This window comes from Papio anubis, chromosome 7 (genome assembly GCF_008728515.1).
Source record: "Papio anubis isolate 15944 chromosome 7, Panubis1.0, whole genome shotgun sequence".
Classification (NCBI taxonomy): domain Eukaryota; kingdom Metazoa; phylum Chordata; class Mammalia; order Primates; family Cercopithecidae; genus Papio; species Papio anubis.
The window spans coordinates 61,312,786-61,334,276 of NC_044982.1; the positions used below are offsets into that span (position 1 = coordinate 61,312,786).

The 21,491-nt window shown below is 38.1% G+C and overlaps 1 protein-coding gene across 8 annotated transcripts in view; it reads right to left on the reverse strand.

Moving 5' to 3' along the window:
• Positions 1-21,491, reverse strand: part of TOGARAM1 (TOG array regulator of axonemal microtubules 1) — a 112,616-nt gene that overhangs the window by 51,736 nt on the left and 39,389 nt on the right. For 6 of the 8 annotated variants that reach the window (XM_017961148.2, XM_017961147.2, XM_017961149.2 and 3 more), the window contains 4 exons: positions 20,330-20,589; positions 18,666-18,707; positions 17,451-17,683; positions 14,209-14,309 (listed from right to left, as the gene is read on the reverse strand). In XM_017961148.2, coding sequence (XP_017816637.1) covers positions 14,209-14,309; positions 17,451-17,683; positions 18,666-18,707; positions 20,330-20,589 — 636 coding nt within the window. The remainder of the gene's footprint in view (positions 1-14,208; positions 14,310-17,450; positions 17,684-18,665; positions 18,708-20,329; positions 20,590-21,491) is intronic. The other 2 variants (XM_017961150.2, XM_009211462.3) reach the window with 1 other exon arrangement.

Consider the following 21,491-nt stretch of genomic DNA (forward strand, 5'->3'; position numbering starts at 1 on the left):
TTCATTATAAATGTTTGTAACTGCAATACTAGAATGGACTAGGCACTAGAGAGAAAATAAACCTTTCTTTTTTTTTTTTTTTTTTTTTTTGAGATGGAGTCTTGCTCTGTTGTCCAGGCTGGAGTGCAGTGGTGCGATCTTGGCTCACCACCACCTCCGCCTCCCGGGTTCAAGCGATTCTCCTGCCTCAATCTACTGAGTAGCTGGGATTACAGGTGTGCACCACTATGCTCAGCTAATTTTTGTATTGTTAGTAGAGACAGGGTTTCACCATGTTGGTCAGGCTGGTCTCGAACTCCTGACTTCATGATCCGCCCACCTCAGCCTCCCAAAGTGCTGGTATTACAAGCGTGAACTACCATGCCCGGCCCCTTCCTTTCCTTAAGGAGTTTACATGTCAGGGTGAGGTGTGAGAGGCATACAAGTGAATTATCACAGCATGATAATCACAAAAGGGCAACAAAAGGGTAATCAAAAAGGAAATCCACTGACATCAGAAAATAGATCAGGTCAATGTCATAGCAACCTGGACTTTTCTAGGTTAACTTTTATCTTAGTTTCTGATTCTTTATTTACACTCTTACTAGACTGTAAGTTCCATGGAAATAGGATCTATGTCTAGTTTTGATGATTTTTCTTTCCCAGAGTCTAGTATAGTGTTTGGCACATACCAGGTATTCCATAAATATATGTTAGATGAATGTATCAAGGCAAAAAAAGAAAAGAGAAATATATATTACTTTAGGTTTTACGAAAGAAAAGCAGTTAAACAGTAGTAAATTCAATGAAATAATTGATTTTTAAAAATTAAGCAGCAGATAGTTTTGTTAACTGCTAATGGTAATAGCAACCTGGCTTTATGTGAAAATGGCAAAGATTAAAGAAAGAAATCCACATAAATGACCATTTTTCATGTATTTCTTCTTTAGTATGGAATAATCAAAATTAGTACACACTTATACAGCACACATCAACTAACAGAAACACGGTTAGCCCAAAAATGTGTTCTGTGACAAAGAGAAAAAAACTCAGTAAATGGAATAATTTGCTCAACAGTTCACACAAACATAAAATCACACAAACATAAACTATCAAGAAACAAATGGTTAGACAAGTCTCATCAGAAAAAAATATAAAGGACATGTTATCTCCAAGGAGTTTTTCATTTATAAAAGAAGCTGTCATTAACCATTTTTAATATATTTTTATTTTTTATACTATTTTTTCTTAAAGAAATGTTGAAAGAAATATTGTTCATTACGTCTCAATTCTAAAATACATAGAAAAATATGTTTAAAGGCTTCTTCACACACAAATATCATTACATATTTTTTCTTTGTTATAATACTTTCATCTAATTCAAATACAGAGAGAGAAAATAGTAAATCATGGAATCTAGTTTGCTAATACTTCAAGCACCCTCCACTGTCTCAAGTCATTAATTGAGACAGCAGACATGATATGGACCATTACAATTAGGAAAGGGCCCCTAGGTCCTTCACATACAAATTAAGAAAACTAATATTAAAAGTGTGAGAGCATAGGGCATGAAGAGAAAAACAGTAAGAGGTAATATAAAACGAAATGAAGCTGATGCAAGATTATTAAGGGTCTTAAAAGTTATGCTACGGGGCCAGACGTGGTGGCTCGTGCCTGTAATCCTAGTACTTTGCGGGGCTGAGGTGGGCAGATCACCTGAGGTCAGGAGTTCGAGACCAGTCTGGCCAATATGGTAAAACCCCTTCTCTACTAAAAATACAAAAATTCGCTGGGTGTGGTGGTACATGCCTGTAACCCCAGCTACTCAGGAGGCTGAGGCAGGAGAATCACTTGAACCTGAAAGGCAGAGGTTGCAGTCAGCTGAGATTGCGCCATTGCACTCCAGCCTGGGCGACAAGAGTGAGACTCCATCTTAAAAAAAAAAAAAAAAAAAGTTATGCCATGGAGTAGGAACTTTGTTCTGCAGAAAACAGAGAACTGCTCGTGTTAAGCTTGCCAATAGGGCAAGACTTTTCTTTATATGTCACAGAAAAAATGAATAGCTCTAGGGGTCCTTACACAGGTCCAAGGGACAAGCTTGCAACCTGTGGCACACCTGAGTAAGGAAATTGATGTAGTGGCAAAGGGTTGGCCTCATTCTTTACGGGTGGTGGCAGCATTAGCAGTCTTAGTATCTGAAGCAGTTAAAATAATACAGGGAAGAGATCTTACTGTGTGGACATCTCATGATGTGAACGGCATTCTCACTGCTAAAGGAGACTTGTGGTTGTCAGACAACAATATCAGGTATCAATATCAATATCAGGCTCTATTACTTGAAGGGTCAGTGCTGCAACTGCGCACTTGTGCAACTCTTAACCCAGCCACATTTCTTTCAGACAATGAAGAAAAGATAGAACACAACTGTCAACAAGTAATTGCTCAAACGTATGCCGCTTGAAGGGAGCTTCCAGAGGTTCCCTTGACTGATCCCGACCTCAACTTGTATACTGATGGAAGTTCCTTTGTAGAAAAAGGACTTCCAAAAGTGGGGTATGCAGTGGTCAGTGATAATGGAATACTTGAAAGTAATCCCCTCACTCCAGGGCCTAGTGCTCAGCTGGCAAAACTAATCAGGCACTAGAATTAGGAGAAGGAAAAAGGGTAAACATATATACAGACTCTAAGTATGCTTACCTAGTCCTCCATGCCCACGCAGCAATATGGAGAGAAAGGGAATTCCTAACTTCCGAGGAACACCTATCAGGAAGCCATTAGGAGATTATTATTGGCGGTACAGAAACCTAAAGAGGTGGCAGTCTTACACTGCCGGGGTCATCAGAAAGGAAAGGGAAGGGAAATAGAAGGGAACCGTCAAGCGGATATTGAAGCACAAAGAGCCACAAGACAGGACCCTCCATTAGAAATGCTTACAGAAGGACCCCTGGTATGGGGTAATCCCCTCTGGGAAACCAAGCCCCAGTACTCAGAAGAAGAAATAGAATGGGGAACCTCAGGAGGACATAGTTTCCTCCCCTCAAGATGGCTAGCCACCGAAGAAGGAAAAGTACTTTTGCCTGCAGCTAACCAATGGAAATTACTTAAAACCCTTCACCAAACCTTTCACTTAGGCATTGATAGCACCTATCAGATGGCCAAATCATTATTTATTGGACCAGGCCTTTTCAAAACTATCAAGCAGGTAGTCAGGGCCCGTGAAGTGTGCCAAAGAAATAATCCCCTGCCTTATCGCCAAGCTCCTTCAGGAGAACAAAGAACAGGCCATTACGCAGGAGAAGACTGGCAACTAGATTTTACCCACATGCCCAAATCTCAGGGATTTCAGTATCTACTAGTCTGGGTAGATACTTTCACTGGTTGGGCAGAGGCCTTCCGCTGTAGGACAGAAAAGACCCAAGAGGTAATAACGGCACTAGTTTCATGAAATAATTCCCAGATTCCAACCTCCCTGAGGCTTACAGAGTAACAATGGCCCCGCTTTCAAGGCTATAGTAACCCAGGGAGTATCCCAGGTGTTAGGTATACAATATCACTTACACTGCGCCTGGAGGCCACAATCCTCAGGGAAGGTCGAGAAAATGAATGAAACACTCAAAGGACATCTAAAAAAGCTAACCCAGGAAACCCACCTCGCATGGTCTGCTCTGCTGCCTATAGCCTTGCTAAGAATCCGAAACTGTCCCCAAAAAGCAGGACTTAGCCCATACGAAATGCTGTATGGACGGCCTTTCCTAACCAATGAACTTGTGCTTGACTGAGAGACGGTCAACTTAGTTGCAGACATCACCTCCTTAGCCAAATATCAACAAGTTCTTAAAACATTACAAGGAGCCTGTCCCCGAGAAGAGGGAAAGGAATTATTCCACCCTGGTGGCATGGTATTAGTCAAGTCCCTTCCCTCTAATTCCCCATCCCTAGACACATCCTGGGAAGGACCATACCTAGTCATTTCATCTACCCCAATCGTGGTTAAAGTGGCTAAAGTGGAGTCTTGGATACATCACACTCGAGTCAAACCCTGGATACTGCCAAAAGAATCCAAAAATCCAGCAGACAACGCTAGCTATTCCTGTGAACCTCTAGAGAATCTGCGCCTGGTCTTCAAGCAACAACCGTGAGGGAAGTAACGAAAATCGTAAATCCCCATGGCCCTCCCTTATCATATTTTTCTCCTTACTGTTATCTTACCCCCTTTCACTCTCACTGCAACCTCTCCACGCCGCTGTATGACCAGTAGCTCTCCTTACCAAGAGTTCCTATGGAGAATGCAGCTTTCCAGAAATATTGATGCCCCATCGTATAGGAGTTTACCTAAGAGAAACCCCACCTTCACCACCCACACCCATATGCCCCGAAACTGCTGTAACTCTGCCACTCTTTGCATGCATGCAAATACTCATTATTGGACAGGGAAAACAATTAATCCTAGTTGTCCTGGAGGACTCAGAGCCACTGTCTGTTGGACTTACTTCACCCATACCGGTATGTCTGATGGAGGTGGAGTTCAAGATCAGGCAAGAGAAAAACATGTAAAGGAAGTAATCTCCCAGCTGACCCGGGTACATAGCACCCCTACCCCTACAAAGGACTAGATCTCTCAAAACTACATGAAACCCTCAATACCCATACTCGCCTGGTAAGCCTACTTAATACCATCCTCACTGGGCTCCATGAGGCCTCAGCCCAAAACCCTACTAACTGTTGAATGTGCCTCCCCCTGCACTTCAGGTCATACATTTCAATCCCTGCACCTGAACAATGGAACAACTTCAGCACAGAAATAAACACCACTTCCGTTTTAGTAGGACCTCTTGTTTCCAATCTGGAAATAACCCATACCTCAAACCTCTCCTGTGTAAAATTTAGCAATACTATAGACACAATCAACTCCCAATGCATCAGGTGGGTAACTCCTCCCACACGAATAGTCTGCCTACCCTCAGGAGTATTTTTTGTCTGTGGTACCTCAGCCTATCGTTGTTTGAATGGCTCTTCGGAATCTATGTGCTTCCTCTCATTCTTAGTGCGCCTATGACCATCTACACTGAACAAGATTTATACAATTATGTTGTACCTAAGCCCTGCAACAACAGTATCCATTCTTCCTTTTGTTATCGGAACAGGAGTGCTAGGCGGACTAGGTACTGGCATTGGCAGTATCATAACCTCTACTCAGTTCTACTACAAACTATCTCAAGAACTAAATGGTGAGATGGAACAGGTTGCCGACTCCCTGGTCACCTTGCAAGATCAGCTTAACTCCCTAGCAGCAGTAGTCCTTCAAAATCGAAGAGCTTTTAGACTTGCTAACCGCCGAAAGAGGGGAAACCTGTTTATTTTTAGGGGAAGAATGCTGTTATTATGTTAATCAATCCAGAATCATCACTGGGAAGGTAAAGAAATTCGAGATCAAATACAACGTAGAGTGGAGGAGCCTCAAAACACCTGACCCTGGGGCCTCCTCAGCCAATGGATGCCCTGGATTCTCCCCTTCTTAAGACCTCTAGCAGCTATAATATTGTTACTCCTCTTTGGACCCTGTATCTTTAACCTCCTCGTTAAGTTTGTCTCTTCCAGAATTGAAGCTATAAAGCTACAAATGGTTCTTCATATGGAGCCCCAGATGCAGTCCATGACTAAGATATACCGTGAACCCCTGGACCGGCCTGCTAGCCCATGCTCCAATGTTGGTGACATCGAAGGCACCCCTCCTGAGGAAATCTCAACTGCAAAACCCCTACTATGCCCCAATTCAGCAGGAAGCAGTTAGAGTGGTCGTCAGCCAACCTCCCCAACAGCACTTGGGTTTTCCCGTTGAGAGGGGGTACTGAGAGAAAGGACTATCTGGATTTCCTAGGCCGACTAAGAATCCCTAAGCCTAGCTCAGAAGGTAACCACATCCATCTTAATCACAGGGCTTGCAACTTAGCTCACACCCAACCAATCAGGTAGTAAAGAGAGCTCACTAAAATGCTAATGAGGCAAAAACAGGAGGTAAAGAAAGAGCCAATCATCTATCACCTGAGAGCACAGCAGGATGGGCATTGATCAGGACATAAACCCAGGCATTCGAGCTGGTAACGGCTACCCTCCCTGGGTCCCCTCCCTTTGTATGGGAGTTCTGTTTTCACTCTATTAAATCTTGCAACTGCAAAAAATAAAAAAAAGAAAAAAAAAGAAAAAAAAACAGAAGCACTCAAGGTTTTTGTTTTTTCCGGGGGTTTTATGTGTTAATCAAGGTTTTGAGTAAGGAAGAGATAATGATTGTATTTTAGAAAGACAATTCTGGAAGATTATGCAGCCTGGATTTAAGAGGAATGAAAATAAGAGGGAAGCCTTACCAGAAAGATTTGTAATTACCCAGGGAAGTGGTAAAGAGGGCCCAAATTACAACTGTGGCAGCAGATACATTAAGTTAGACTGAGAGTAAATAATAGGGTAAGCCACCTCCTAAACTTGGAAGGTAAAGAGAAATAGACAAAAAATAACTGTAATGCTTTAAGCCTCCATAACTGGGAAAATGGTAATGCTACTAATAAAAATGGACAACAAAGGAAGAGAAATGAGTCTGGGAAGAAAGTTAAATTTGGTTTTCAACGTATTTGTTCTTGTTGCCAAGACAGATTTAGTAAATACTTGGTTCAGAGTTGGATGTGTGAGTGTGATGTAATTTTATGGAGTAGAATTAACTGCTGGCTAAAAGATAAAAATATGTTTATGATTCTGCCATCTAAAAAAGGAAGCCGCTAGCAGTGAATGAACATATTCAACAGTTATTTCAAAGCAATTAAAAAAAAAATAAAAAATTATATGAAGGTACGAGTTACTTTTAAGAAGAAAAGCATTTTTTTTGTCTTTGATTTTCTTTACATGGGAAATAAAACATGTAAATAAATATGGAAAAATCTTATTCTCTTTTATAAAACAATGAACAACTTATTGCTACCAAATAGAATAGTACTAAATTATATCACAGACTAAATTTTCAGAAATTTACCAAAAAAGTTTTTAATCAAGTTCCATCTTACTCAATTTGAGTTACGTCCACAAAAAATATTCATGTCCTAAAATGCCTGACTGCCTGTTCATACATAATTTAAGATAATCAGAAATGGCAGGCTAGGTGTGGTGCCTCACACCTGCAGTCCCAGCACTTTGGGATGCCAAGGCAGGTAGATCACTTGAGGCCAGGAGTTCGAGACCAGTCTGGCCAACATGGTGAAACCCTGTCTCTACTAAAACAAGAAATTAGCCAGGCACGGTGGCATGCACCTGTAATCCCAGTTACTAGTGTGGCTGAGGCATGAGAATCACTTGAACCCATGAGGTGGAGGCTGCAGTGAGCTAAGACTGTGCCACTGCACTCTAGCCTGAGCAACAGACAAGACTGTCTCAAAAAAGAAAAAAAGATCAGAAATAACATAGTACAGAAGTTGACCTTATAATGACCACAGCTGCTAAGCACATAAAAATAACAGCTTTTTATTTACTTACATATTTTAGATTATAGGTGCACCTACTAATTATTAGGTTGGTGCAAAAGGAGTATGCAATTAAAAATGGCAGAAGCCACCATTACTTTTGCACCAACCTAATATTTATTTAAATATTTATACCCTTCAAAACCACTTTTTTTATTGTAAGGGACATTTTTAAAATGCAGCTGTAATAGGATCTCTTAAGTAATGGACAGAGTAGTCACAGAGGTACTACTTGCTACTAAGTTTAAAAAAAAATATTCTTAACAATGGTGTTTTTTTTCCTTTTTTTTTTTCTGAGACGGAGTTTCACTCTTGTCACCCAGCCTGGAGTGCAGTGGCATGATATTGGCTCACTGCAACTTCCACCTCCCAGGTTCAAGCAATTCTCCTGCCTCAGCTTCCCAAGTAGCTGGGATTACAGGTGCCCGCCATCATGCCCAACTAAGTTTTTGTATTTTTAGTAGAAATGGGGATTCGCCATGTTGGGCAGGCTGGTCTCGAACTCCTGACCTCAGGTGATCCACCCACCTCAGCCTCCCAAAGTGCTGAGATCACAGGCGTGAGCCACCGCACCTGGCCAACAATGGTTAATGATAACAGCAAAGCTTTCCCAGGCTCTACCACAGGAAAATTATATTCCTGTTGCCCCAACTTTACTCCAGGGTTACAATGTAACTGGGCATCTGGGAGTCATTAATCCACATGATCTTGCATTCCATTTTAGTGGCAAAATGTCTTCTAAAAACGTCTATGTGTGTGTGTGTGTTTTGTGTGCATATATCTGCTGCATTTCCTGGGGGCAGAAGTCAGCAGAAATTCCCTAGTGTTAACCTCACGAGCAACTGCTTCCTTGCAGTGGCTTTTCAGGGAAGCCCAAAAATCATATACGAAGCCTTAAGTTCTCCTGTTTGGCAAAATTATTTGAGCAACAACAGTTCAGCAGCAGAGTAAGACGAAAAACCTCAAAACTGAGAATTCTCATTAATTCTTCTTTATTGGTATGCTTAGGGAGGATTCTGATTTAGATATTCAATCTTTTTTTTTTTTTTTTTTTGAGACGGAGTCTGGTTCTGTCGCCCAGGCTGGAGTGCAGTAGCCGGATCTCAGCTCACTGCAAGCTCCTCCTCCCGGGTTTATGCCATTCTCCTGCCTCAGCCTCCCGAGTAGCTGGGACTACAGGCGCCCAGCACCTCGCCCAGCTAGTTTTTTGTATTTTTTTTAGTAGAGACGGGGTTTCACCGTGTTAGCCAGGATGGTCTCGATCTCCTGACCTCGTGATCCACCCGTCTTGGCCTCCCAAAGTGCTGGGATTACAGGCTTGAGCCACCGTGCCCGGCCTAGATATTCAATCTTAAAAATTAACTTGTCATGAAATTTACTAACCTTTTGTATGCTTACAATGTCTTGGGTATTGTTTATTTTGTATTTCTAATGCACTAGATGAAATATCAAGTGACCTATCGTCTTCAGAATCACCACCCAAACCTATAGTTCATGTGTTGACCAATTATGCTTACACTGGATGTTGTAAACCCTTTAAAATATTTGAATGATTCCAGTAATATTACACATAGGTACATATCTCCCCCCAAACCTATCTCAACTTCTAACCTTTTAAAAAGATAAGTAACATAATATTAGGAACTATAACATTATAGTACTTTTTGAAGTTTTATCCTATTTTAAATTATATAATACTTTTCCCTGTCCTTGTTCTTAGCAGCTAAGAACATTTATTATACACTATACTACAACATTTCATAAAATAGGCTTTAAAATTATAATTAGGCCAGGTATGGTGAATCACATCTGTAATCCCAGCACTTTAGGAGGCCGAGGCAGAAGAATTCTTTGAGCCCAGGAGTTAAAGGCCAGACGGGACAACAAAGCAAGCCCCTGCCTCCATCAAAAATTAAAATTAAAAAATTCACTGGTGTAGGCCGGGCGCAGTGGCTCACGCCTGTAATCCCAGCATGGTGTTTCACCATGTTGGTCAGGTTGGTCTCGAACTCCTGACCTTGTGATCCATCCGCCTTGGCCTCCCAAAGTGCCAGGATTATAGGCGTAAGCCACAGCACCCGGCTTCTTTTTTCTTTTAAGACAAGGTCTCCCTGGGCTGGAGCGCAGTGGCAAAATCCCAGATCATTGTAACCTCTGCCTCCCAGGCTCAAGCAATCCTCCTACCTCTGCCTCCCTAGTAGCTGGGACCAAAGGTGCATGCCACCACCTCCAACTTATTTTTGTATTTTTTGTAGACATACGGTCTTGCCATGTTGCTCAGACCGGTCTCGAACTCCTGAGCTCAAGTGATCGGCCCATCTCAGCCTACTCAAGTCCTAGAATTATAGATGTGAGCCACTGTGCCTGGCCTGACAAGTATTTTTTTTTTAATGGACACCTTTAACTTTACACTAAAAACAAATTTTTTTTAATCCAGAATTTAAAAAATGTGACCTAAGAGCTACCTATTTCCCCATTTCTCTCTTTTCTCCTATTCCCATGAAAAATGAAAAATCTGAAAACTGAGAAGACTCAGTAATTTTTCTTTATTGGTATACTTAGGGAAGATTCTGATTTAGAGATATTCAATCTTAAAAGGTAAGTCACCATGAAATTTAACCTTCTATACTGGCTTCACTGATGAGACAGTAAACTACATAGGGATACAGAGCTCAGTATCTGGAATCATGTTTCCTGGCTTTAAATTATAGCACTGCGACTCAAACTGCTGAGAAGACCTGGACAAGTCACTTAACCTTACTTGTGAAACAGAGACAACAGTACCTCTTCTACAACTGTTGTTAGGATGAAATGAAGAAAATGTATGTAAAGGGTTCAGCACAGTGCCTAACACATTTTAAGTACCCAAATGTTATTATATCTGTAATTAAAAAAAAAAAAAAAAAAAAAGCAAAACCTTAATGTAGGCTTCCTTCTACTGAATAACAAAAATTTTAATTTACATTTGAATGTTTAAACTAATCACTCTTTATGAATACTCTGCAGCGATTACAACCATAAAACATATACTAAATGCAAAATCCTAGGCATTATATATTTGAGTCATTGTCCATTTTCATATGTAGCTCCAATGTAAACCATTAAAAAATAATGATGTGTGTATATATGTGTGTGTGTGTGTATATATATATATGTAATTTTTTTTTTTTTTTTTTTTTTGAGACAGGCTCTTGCTCTGTCATCCAGGCTGGAGTACAGTGGCGCTGTCTTGGCTCTCTGCAGCCTCAGCCTCCTGGGCTCAAGCAATTCTCCTGCCTCAGCCTCCTGAATAGCTGGGACTACAGGCGCACACCACCATTCCCAGCTATTTTTTAATTTTCTTGATAGAGATGGGGTTTTGCTATGTTGCCCAGGCTGGTCCCAAACTCTCGGCCTCAAGTGATTGACGTGCCTCAGCCTCCCAAAGTGCTGGTATTAGAGGTGTGAGCCACTGTGCCCAGTGAAATATACTTTTAAAAAATAATGTTGTATTTGAATAAAAACAGGAAGGTGGGAAGAGGAGGTAGCTAGGGAAACGGGGCTAGAAAGGACTGTAGAATAAAGGGCACTAAGTAAGTTCATAGATAAAAGTTTCAAGAATATCTGATATTAAATCATAGAGAATTTGTGGAAGTAACACACATATCTTTATAAATTCTTAGTCTTGACAGTTAATTCATAAAAAAAGACCCATAAACATACTGGCTTTGGGTGGAAATGTTTTCTATTAATAGGCAAAACTAATTTAATACACTAGAAGAAGTTTATTATAACATCATTCAGAAAATTTACCACAATGTGCTTTAATAGGTAGTGGCAGACTATAGGTGGAATTTTAAAATAATTGTTATTTTTGTGTTTATTGTCCAATAGTCTTTATTCTGAGCATTATCATTTTTATGTTTTACCAATTAAACCACAATAAATTTGTGGGAATCACTTATTTACTGAAAGCAAGGCAAACCCAAATATATAAAATCCAAAACATTAGCAACTTATTTTGAGAAAAGGTTAAATTTAATATAGTGAATTCAATAACAGTAGTATTTCTATAACTTGATCCTAGAAATACCTAATTTACTTATTAAAAACACAGATTTCTAACCAGAAAGATGAATTCATGAGGCATAAGATGACGCCCCAGAATCAACAGATGTTACATGCACTCAAGGGTGATTCCTAAAATTAGGAAACTTTCTTGGGAGGCTGAGCCCAGCGGATCACGACCATTCTGGCTAACACGGTGAAACTCTGTCTCTACGAAAAATACAAAAAATTAGCCAGGCATGGTGGCAGGCACCTGTAGTCCCAGCTACTTGGCAGGCTGAGGAAGGAGAATGGCGTGAATCCGGGAGGCAGAGCTTGCAATGAGCCGAGATTACGCCACTGTACTCTAGCCTCTGTGACAGAGAGAGACTCCAGCTCAAAAAAAAAAAGATTAGGCAACTTTGGAAAACACTAAATATTGCATATATAAGTATGTATTATACTATTACGAGATCAATCACACTGCTAAAACTTAAATGACTCCCAAGGTCACACGACTAGGGTCACAAGGGAACTCAAATTCAGGTTTTAAAAATCTATTATTTTCCATTTCCAAAGATATTCTTCCAAAAGTGGGTTCCATTTTTACAAAGTAGATATGACCTAAAAATCAGATATCTCCTCGATTTTATAGAAATACTTGAAAAATTATAGATTAGGAAGTTCAGCCTGAAAAAGGATTAAGGATAAGTTTATGTATTTCTTTGGGTCACTCTCTCCCCTTAGAGGACAAAAACATATTGAGTGCCTACTATGCACTAGCTGCTTTATATATGTCACGAACTTAGATTTTCACTACCCTTCTCAAGGTTTATGTTGTTAGATGAGGGAACGAAGTTCCAAAGCAGTTAAGTAACTTGTGTAAGGTATGAATACTATTATTAAACATCAAACCAGGGTGTCAGCTCATCTTTTGGACTCCAAAGCACGTATATACTGTCTTTGCATGCGTAGAAGTGCAGCTATCTCTTTGTTAACGCTAGTTTTATGCAAGCCAGTATACGAAACACACCTGGTTAAGTCACACATTCCCAATTATGATAAGCCTTGGTAGGTAATCAGTGGGAAATAATCTTCGAGGATCAAGAATCTGAGAGTTGAAGAAAAGTAAAGCAATGGTAGTAGCATTAAAAAAGGTGTCAGTGCAAGACGTAATGGTATAACAAAAGAGGTAATAATTTTGTTTGTGAATTAGGGAAAGTTTCCCAGAGAAACTGAGCTGTTTTCACAGCTAAATAGGGTATGGTATGGATTCTAGATTTCATCCAGAAAAAACAGTATGTGCAATTGCAAAGAGATAGGAAATTGTACTGATGGTGGTCTGATTCAGCTGGACACAAACAGGGAAAATACAAGATACAAAGAGGGCAGTGAAAAATGAGGCTGGAGAGGTAGGCAGGGACCAGATCATGAAAGGATGTCCAGAATGAATTCAGGCTGGCCAATATAGTCAGATTTGCACTGTGGGGAACAGTGTCAAAGTGAGTGAAATCGAAGCTGGGAGAAAACTTAGGAGGCTAAGTAGGTAATAAATAAGGAAAAGTGTGTACTAAAGCCATGGTAGTGGGGATTAAAAAGAGGGGTTGAGATTAAGACACATTTAAGAGCAAGAAATTTAAAATCTTAGCAAATAATCAAATACATATACAGTTTTTTAGGAAGGTAATTATAATGTAAAGCAGCCTTAAAGTTGTTAGGACTTTTACATTAGATCACGTGAAACTTAACATCATATCCCAATTTGTTACAATTTATTCACAATTCAATGTAGTTTCACTAATCCTAAGAATCACATGCAGTTCTCACCCTAAATAGATCATAGTGTAAATCTTTTTCTAATTGACTAATTACTAAATCTATTTTCTGAGAAGTGATGTTATAAAACTAGAGACTTACAGGCTTAGTTCACAAAAATTCTTAACACAAGATACATATGAATTTAACTACTGCTAATAGTTAAATATTGTTTTTAAAGAAAATTGTCTTTCGGGATGTCCAGTGGTTCCCAAACTATGCTGCACATTAGAATCATCTGAGGAGTTTTCAAAACTCTGACAGCCAACACCAACTAAGTAACACTCCACACCAACTACATAAAAAATCTGGGGGTAGGAGCCAGCCATAGGTATGCCAACGAGCTTTAAAAGAGATCAGTGATTCAGGTAAATAAATATTTTTTTCTTCCAAAACAATATCATATTCTTGTCAAAAGGACCTTTTAAGGAGTAAAAAAAAAAATGATTAGTCTTTTTTTTTTTTTTTTGAGATGGAGTCTCAATCTGTCACCCAGGCTGGAGTGCAGTGGCCAGATCTCAGCTCACTGCAAGCTCCGCCTCCCGGGTTTATGCCATTCTCCTGCCTCAGCCTCCCGAGTAGCTGGGACTACAGGCGCCCGCCACCTCGCCCGGCTAGTTTTTTTTTGTATTTTTTAGTAGAGACGGGGTTTCACCGGGTTAGCCAGGATGGTCTCGATCTCCTGACCTTGTGATCCGCCCGTCTCGGCCTCCCAAAGTGCTGGGATTACAGGCTTGAGCCACCGCGCCCGGCCTTAAAAAAAAAATGATTAGTCTTAACTGGTATCCACAACAACATGAAATCTGAAATGCACTTGCTATCATTTTTTACATCATTTGAAAATCATACTTTTTATAAATTATGTTTATAAACAGACATAGAATACCTGCACTGGGGCTTTGTTCAGCAATATGAGAAATTTTTTTCTTCGCAGAAGAAAGTCTTGTTGGAAAAGGTTTTGACCCAAATGTTGGAAATATGTCTGACCTACAATGAAACAAAGTAATTTCAATAAACATTAAGATTTAGTGCTGTTCAACACTCACATCACACATTCTCTATTCTCCTTATTAACTCACAGAACTTTTAGATAATAATGGAGCAATGACACTTGAAAAAATATGGCTAACAGTATATATATACACACACATACATGTATATATATATTATTCTTAATTCATCTTTTGGACTGCCAACCTTTTTAACATATGGTCAATTCTTAATTACTCATGAGAGGATTGCCACAGAAAATGACTCTCTGACTTATACTGTATAATCCCTAAGGAAAAAAAAAAAAAAAACTGATCCAAGAATCCATTCTAAAACCAAATCAAGGCCAAGTGTGGTGGCTCATGCCTGTAATCCTAGCATTTTGGGAGGCCAAGGCAGGAAGATCACTTGAGCCCAGGAAGTTTGAGGCCAGCCTGAGCACCATGGCAAAATGCCATCTCTACAAAAAAACTAAAAAATTAACCAGGCATGGTGGTGCACACCTGTAGTCCCAGCTATTACAGAGGCCGAGGATCACCTGAGCCGAGGAGGCAGGGGTTGCAGTGAGCTGAGACTGACTTACTACCCTCCAGCCTAGGTGACACAGTGAGACCCTGTCTCAAAAATAAGTAAATAAATAAAAATAACAAATCAAATCATTCTTAATTATCTAATAACTACTATCTATCCTCATATAGGATAACATAAATTAATAGAGACTTGGCTGTATTATAAATAAGAGATCAGCAACGAGTGAGTTTGGCAAATGCCACTTTCTTCTTAAACTATTCTTTGCTGTACTTTCCTGACATTATAAAGACCTATAGGCCTTGTTTCATTAAGAAAGCCAACTGAAGACTGTTAAATCTGAGTTTAAGGGAACTGTTTTAAATCAGTAAGTGTTATAATGTCAATAAGTTAGTAATGAATATTAAAAAGAAGAGATTTTGCAAAGAAGTACAATTCTTAGTAAATAGATAGAAATATATTTGTGAGTGGACCTAGTGAAAAATCGTTGACAAATATTTTGATAGAGCAATTTCTCTAGAATAGATTACTATAAATCTACATTTATATTAAGTGTAGTTAACTTGGATGAAAGAAGAAATTTCAGTCTCTAGGAGAGTGGTTTTCAACAATTTTTCCTCCCCAACCCACCTAAGGACAAATTGTGTAAATCAGGTAGTAGTGGCTTTCTTTGGCCATGAATCTTAAGGCAGGATGCAAGCTGGATAAGTATAATGGTTCTAAAGCCACTAATCTTAAATGTGGAAATCTTAAATTTGTTAAAGGCAATTCAGTCCATAAATGAGGGTGTGCTGAACTACCTTCTCACAGAATTCAGTATCTGAAGAAGATAACTCAGTGAGAAAATATAGGACATCATATATTCAAATCATATAAAATGAACTTTTCTTCTTAAGTAGGTTTCAATTTACACAACCTTGCAACTGTAGGATTATATAACATAAATTTTCATCTTCATGGAAGATCATAAAAGGACTTTAGCTCTAAAAGCTAAAAATATATTTTGTTTTATAACTTAATATAAACACCAGACCATGCTGTTATTCCAAATTCATTTTGTCAATATATGTATTATTCTACCTAGGTAATTACAACAAAGGAACTGTTGGAAGATAAAATTTCCAAGTACAAAACAAACTGCTATTTAAGTTAAAAATGTATAGGAAAAAATAATGGGCTGAGACAAACTTCTAAGAATGGAACACAAGAATTCAGTTTAATTCTATGAACTGCTGGAATAAAACATTATGATCTATTTAGAACACTACCTCTCCTTTGATTATGCAATCTCTATTTACCTATATTTCTTAGAAATTCCAATTCACGGCCGGGCGTGGTGGCTCAAGCCTGTAATCCCAGCACTTTGAGAGGCCGAGACGGGCGGATCACGAGGTCAGGAGATCGAGATCATCCTGGCTAACACGGTGAAACCCCGTCTCTACTAAAAAATACAAAAAAACTAGCCGGGCGAGGTGGCGGGCGCCTGTAGTCCAGCTACTCGGGAGGCTGAGGCAGGAGAATGGCGTGAACCCGAGAGGCCGAGCTTGCAGTGAGCTGAGATCCGGCCACTGCACTCCAGCCTGGGCGACAGAGCTAGACTCCGTCTCAAAAAAAAAAAAAAAAAAAAAAAAAGAAAGAAATTCCAATTCACTAAAGTGAAATTAATTTTAATTTTAAATATTTACTTCTGGTTCAGGATGAAAACAAAGGAAAAAAATTTAAGACTGACACCACCAAATGTTAGCAAGAATGTAAAACAAGTATAACTCTCACACGTAGCTGGTAGGAGTATAAAGTTACACAATCATTTTGGAAAACTGTTTAGCTGTTACTTAAAAAGTTAAATATACATCTACTCTGTGCCCTATCAATTCTATTACCAGGTTTTTGTCCAAAATAAAAGAGGAAGGGATTCCCAAAATCCTACAGTAGAGTCACAGAGATGCCCAGAAAGCAGTTTGAGATCACTTATCAGTTAAGTGAGGTTAAGGTTTAAGACTTAGAGGTAATAGAAGTAATCTGAAAAAGTTAGTCCAACTGCTATGCTGAAAAACAATTTTCGATTGACAGGGGGTGGCCCGAACTTTAAGTCCAGCACTATTGCTGTAGGGAGACTCCTAACAAGGCTATGAGAGCTATGGTATGAAATGAAATTCTGAGCTTCTACAAGATAATGGAAATAAGACATAAGAAAATAGCTGGGTGAAACTTATTCATAAATTAGAGGAAACTGGTACTGAGCTTAAAATGAAAGCAGTAATTAATATTAGCTATAGATCAATTGGCAAAAGAGTCAATAATCCAGAAAAGAGCTAAAGGACAAAAAACGTTAGGATAAATCTTAGAGAGAACAACTAGGGCTTTAGGAACAGGGTTTATACTAATTTAGGTGTTCTGGTTTACAGTTGGGGTTGTGTTCTCTTTCCACTCACACCAGAAACCAAAGCCAAACAAGGTAATATCTGTAAACATTTCCAATGTCTTTTAAATATATTTTAACATTTAAAAACTAAAACATAAATGGTTTTAAGTTTTTACAAATATGATATTAGGGCTCTAAATCACTAATTACAGAGGAGCATTCATTTATCATGTCAAAAAATAAAATACATTATTCTCTTCCCCTGGGGAGTTGTAGACAGAGAAGAAGTCAATGATTCTTGGCTGTAGACTCCACTTTCACTGTAAGAACTGATGTTTGGTGAGGAAGACCGAGACGGGGAGTCCATCGTCAAGTCGAGCTTCACTGCAGAATCAGGGCTTTCAAGATCTGAAGTACTGCCACTTAGTTTTGCTCTTTTCTTAGCTGCACTATTACGAAGGGACCTAAGAGAGCTATGCATCTAAGAAAAAATGAAAACAATAAACTTTATAACATAAATTCCTTATATTGGTACAAGTTATCCTTAAATTTTATACTCCATTGGCTATACCTAGCTAACCACTTCCCAATCCCGTACTAAAAAAATGAATGTTTCTATATATGAATATAGTATAAATACACGGATTTTATCACTTAGGTATTTATTAAAAACCTACTAGGTTGGAAGCTCCTTGAGAGGAAGAATCTCAGCTATTGTTCATCATGGTATCTTCAGCACCGGGCATAATGACTAAATATATTGCATTAATTCAATTATTTAATAAATGAATCATTGAATCAGATGGTAGATATCAGAGTTGATGTCACAGAGGTGCATCTGGTGTGCTGATGTGGCTTAGAAGCTAGCTCTGGGAGGTGATTAATGAAAATCAATTTTCAAAAATTTGACATTTACATCAAACTTGCAAGTATTAAAATTACAGATCATTGTACGTAACTTCTGAAGCCAAATATTTTTAGAAATGCAGCTGGGCGTGAGGGTGGGCACTTGCAGTCTCAGCTATTTGTGAGGCTGAGGCACGAGAATCACTTGAACCCGGGAGTCAGAGGTTGCAATGAGCCGAGATTGCACCACTGCACTCCAGCCTGGGCAACAGAGCGAGACTCTGTCTTTAAAAAAAAAAAAAAGAAAGAAAGAAATCCAGAGTAGAAATTGTTATGGCAAAATATAGTAAGGCTAGCAATAAAACTTTGAACAAATTAAGGAACACAGAAACATACATAAACTGCTTTGTTTACATTTGATTCATAAGATTAATCATTTAATGAAAGTATCTGTTTTCAATTAATGCAAACATCCATAAATATCTTAAGTCTTCATAGTTGGAAGGCAAATTCAATAAAAAGCCCCTTTAATGGATTTAGGGCAGTGTAGTACAGTGAAAAACATAATGAACATAAGGGTAGGTGAACAAGGCTTGAATCCTAGTCCTGCCACTTACTTTCTGACCCTGAGCAAGACAGATAACATCACTGAGCCCCTTCTGTAAAAACAAACACACACACAAACAAAAAACAAAACAGATGTTGACTTGCTTATTAACTCAAGGAGTTACTGTAAAGATTAAATGAATTAATGAAAATGAAAGTGTTTGATACATTATTAAACACATTAAGCACTTATGCCTTTGCTAAAAGTCAACTCACACCAAAGAATATAAACAGTGACTCATTCAAAATAATAAATAAGAAGTGTCATATTAGCAACTATAAGGGAGAATAAGTAATTTTCAACAACTATACTAGTTGATTCAGTAGTAGGGCCACTTCTCTATTAAAAGCGTGAAAAGCTGAATATCTAAAAGCAATGGTATCCTCCTGTATTTACTAATAATTACATAAAAGAAACTCACCTTTCAATTACCCACTAAAAAAAGAACTATTTTTAAGTTATTATAAAAACAAAGCAAAATTATGTATGATCAGGTGAAATTTATAAGTTATATAGGAAAATGTCTTTTCTATATGTGTCTTCCCTTCAAATGAATTCCCTTCCTAGCACTGCTAAAATACAAATGTGTTGGGGAAAAAAAAAAGGAAAGATTTCACAAGCAGTTAGAAGTTGGAGTGATTAAATCATTAACAACCAACTTTGGTACTTTATAGGTTAGTTTTACATGTGTTTAACATAAAGACATACTTTAAAAATGAATATACAGTAATATTAACTATTTTATTGAGCAAATTATCATTACATGATTGATGCTTATACCTTAAAAACAGACTAAAACAAGACCGTAAAATATCATCATTATTTGCATTTATATATTTAATATAAAACTTTTTTTTAACCTGACCTGAGGCAAACTGAAATGATAAAAAGGAGGCATTTATGGAAATAGTACTCTGAAACCAAAGTAATACAGCAACCACATTCCTTCTCTGACATAGTTATTATGTACAGTTATCATATTGGTAACACATTTTTACAGCACAAAGTGATCTAGGATTCAAAGATGAGTGTACAATATGATCTCAATTTCATAAAGATAAGCTTGCACATATGCACAAAGGACAGGTTCAAATATGTTCATTGCAGTTCACTGTTTGCAACTGCAAAAGACTGATCATAAGCTAAAATCAATGGTATAAATACACCATAAGTAAATTAATACACAAAATAATATTAATATAAAAAGTACAAAAATACATAAAACATAAATAAATGATAATAGTAATTGCTTCTGGTGAAGAAGGAAGAGATGTTGAACTGGGGAGATAACTATGCTATGTTTCATTTCCTTAATAAAGGAAACAAATATGACAAATTGTTCACTGGAAGGGGTCAGTGCATGAGTGTATTGCTATATTATTATTCATACTTTCAATTTAGAAAGGAATAATGTATGCATAGAAAAACTACTTGAAGAAAATACAGTTGAGTTAACAGCAAATTATTCTGGGTAGTGGGAACTGGCGTGATAAATTCCCTTTCTAATAATTCATGGTATTTTCCACATTTTCTATAATGAACATATTTTTAGAAATAACATATTTTAGAAATAAGATATTACAGGATAAAAAGAACTTGATTTTTCCTTAAATAGCAACTATAACATAGAAAATTGCAAATATTTTTAAGTCATTAAAAATATTTGGTTCTAACCTCTTCTTGATCCAAATCTTTATCCTTGAAATTTAATTCTGAAAGATCAACTGGAAGACTATCTTTTTCACACTTCCAAATATCATCAGGCTCTTTCTTTTTGTGTCCCACTGTGGTTAAATCAGCTTTATCAGGCAAAACGCTTATTCCCCTTGGTATGGGAGGAACAGGCTTTGTTCCATTTAGGCCTCGTCGGGAAGATGGCGATCTCACCAAGGCAGGTGTAAGCTGAACTGGAGGTTTTTCTTGAGAATTTTCTCCTGCATGAAAAATAGATATTTTACTTTTTCTTTTTCTTTTTTTAATGTTAGAGAAGAAGGAGTTACAGTCACAAATGTTTAAAATACAATGTTTTAAAATAAAATTTAAAAAAGCACATTATAGCTGGCCACTGGGGAGAACAGGCTGCATAAAGCCTCAGCTTCTGATATAATATTTGATCTTGTACAATAAACAAATACAGAAAGGAATTAATAGACGAGAATCAAAGTATAGCGCTAAAAGAAAGTAATAAAATTGACTGAATATGCGATAAATTGAACACTGGACTTGTAGGATAGTTTAAAGGTGAAACATCTTTAAACTCATCTCCAACTACCTCGGCCTCCTGAAGTGCTGGGATTACAGGCATGACCCACTAGGCTCAGTCAACTTTTTATTTTAAGACTGAATGTGTCCTGAATGAACTTACATATGCTAATTTCATGATTTTTGGACTGGGTTATTGTTAAGAAAGAGTATTTTAGTTTATAACAAATAATAAAAAATGTTTCAGCCGAGCACGGTAACTCAGGCCTATAATCCCAGCACTTTGGAGACTGAGGCGGGCGGATCACCTGAGGTCGGAAGTTTGAGACCAGCCTCACCAACATGGAGAAACACCATCTCTACTAAAAATACAAAATTAGCCAGGTGTGGTGGCGCATGCCTGTAATCCCAGCTACTCAGGAGGCTGAGGCAGGAGAATCGCTTGAACCCGGGAGGTAGAGGTTGCCAGTGTGGGCAACAAGAGCAAAACTCAATCTCAAAAAAAAAAGTTTCAAATTAATTTTAACATACAATAAAAATTCTATAAATATTGAATAAATGGATACCAGGCATTAATTGCAATAAGCATATGAATGACATTTTATATTTGTAAAGCTGTTAGTAGGTTCTCAAA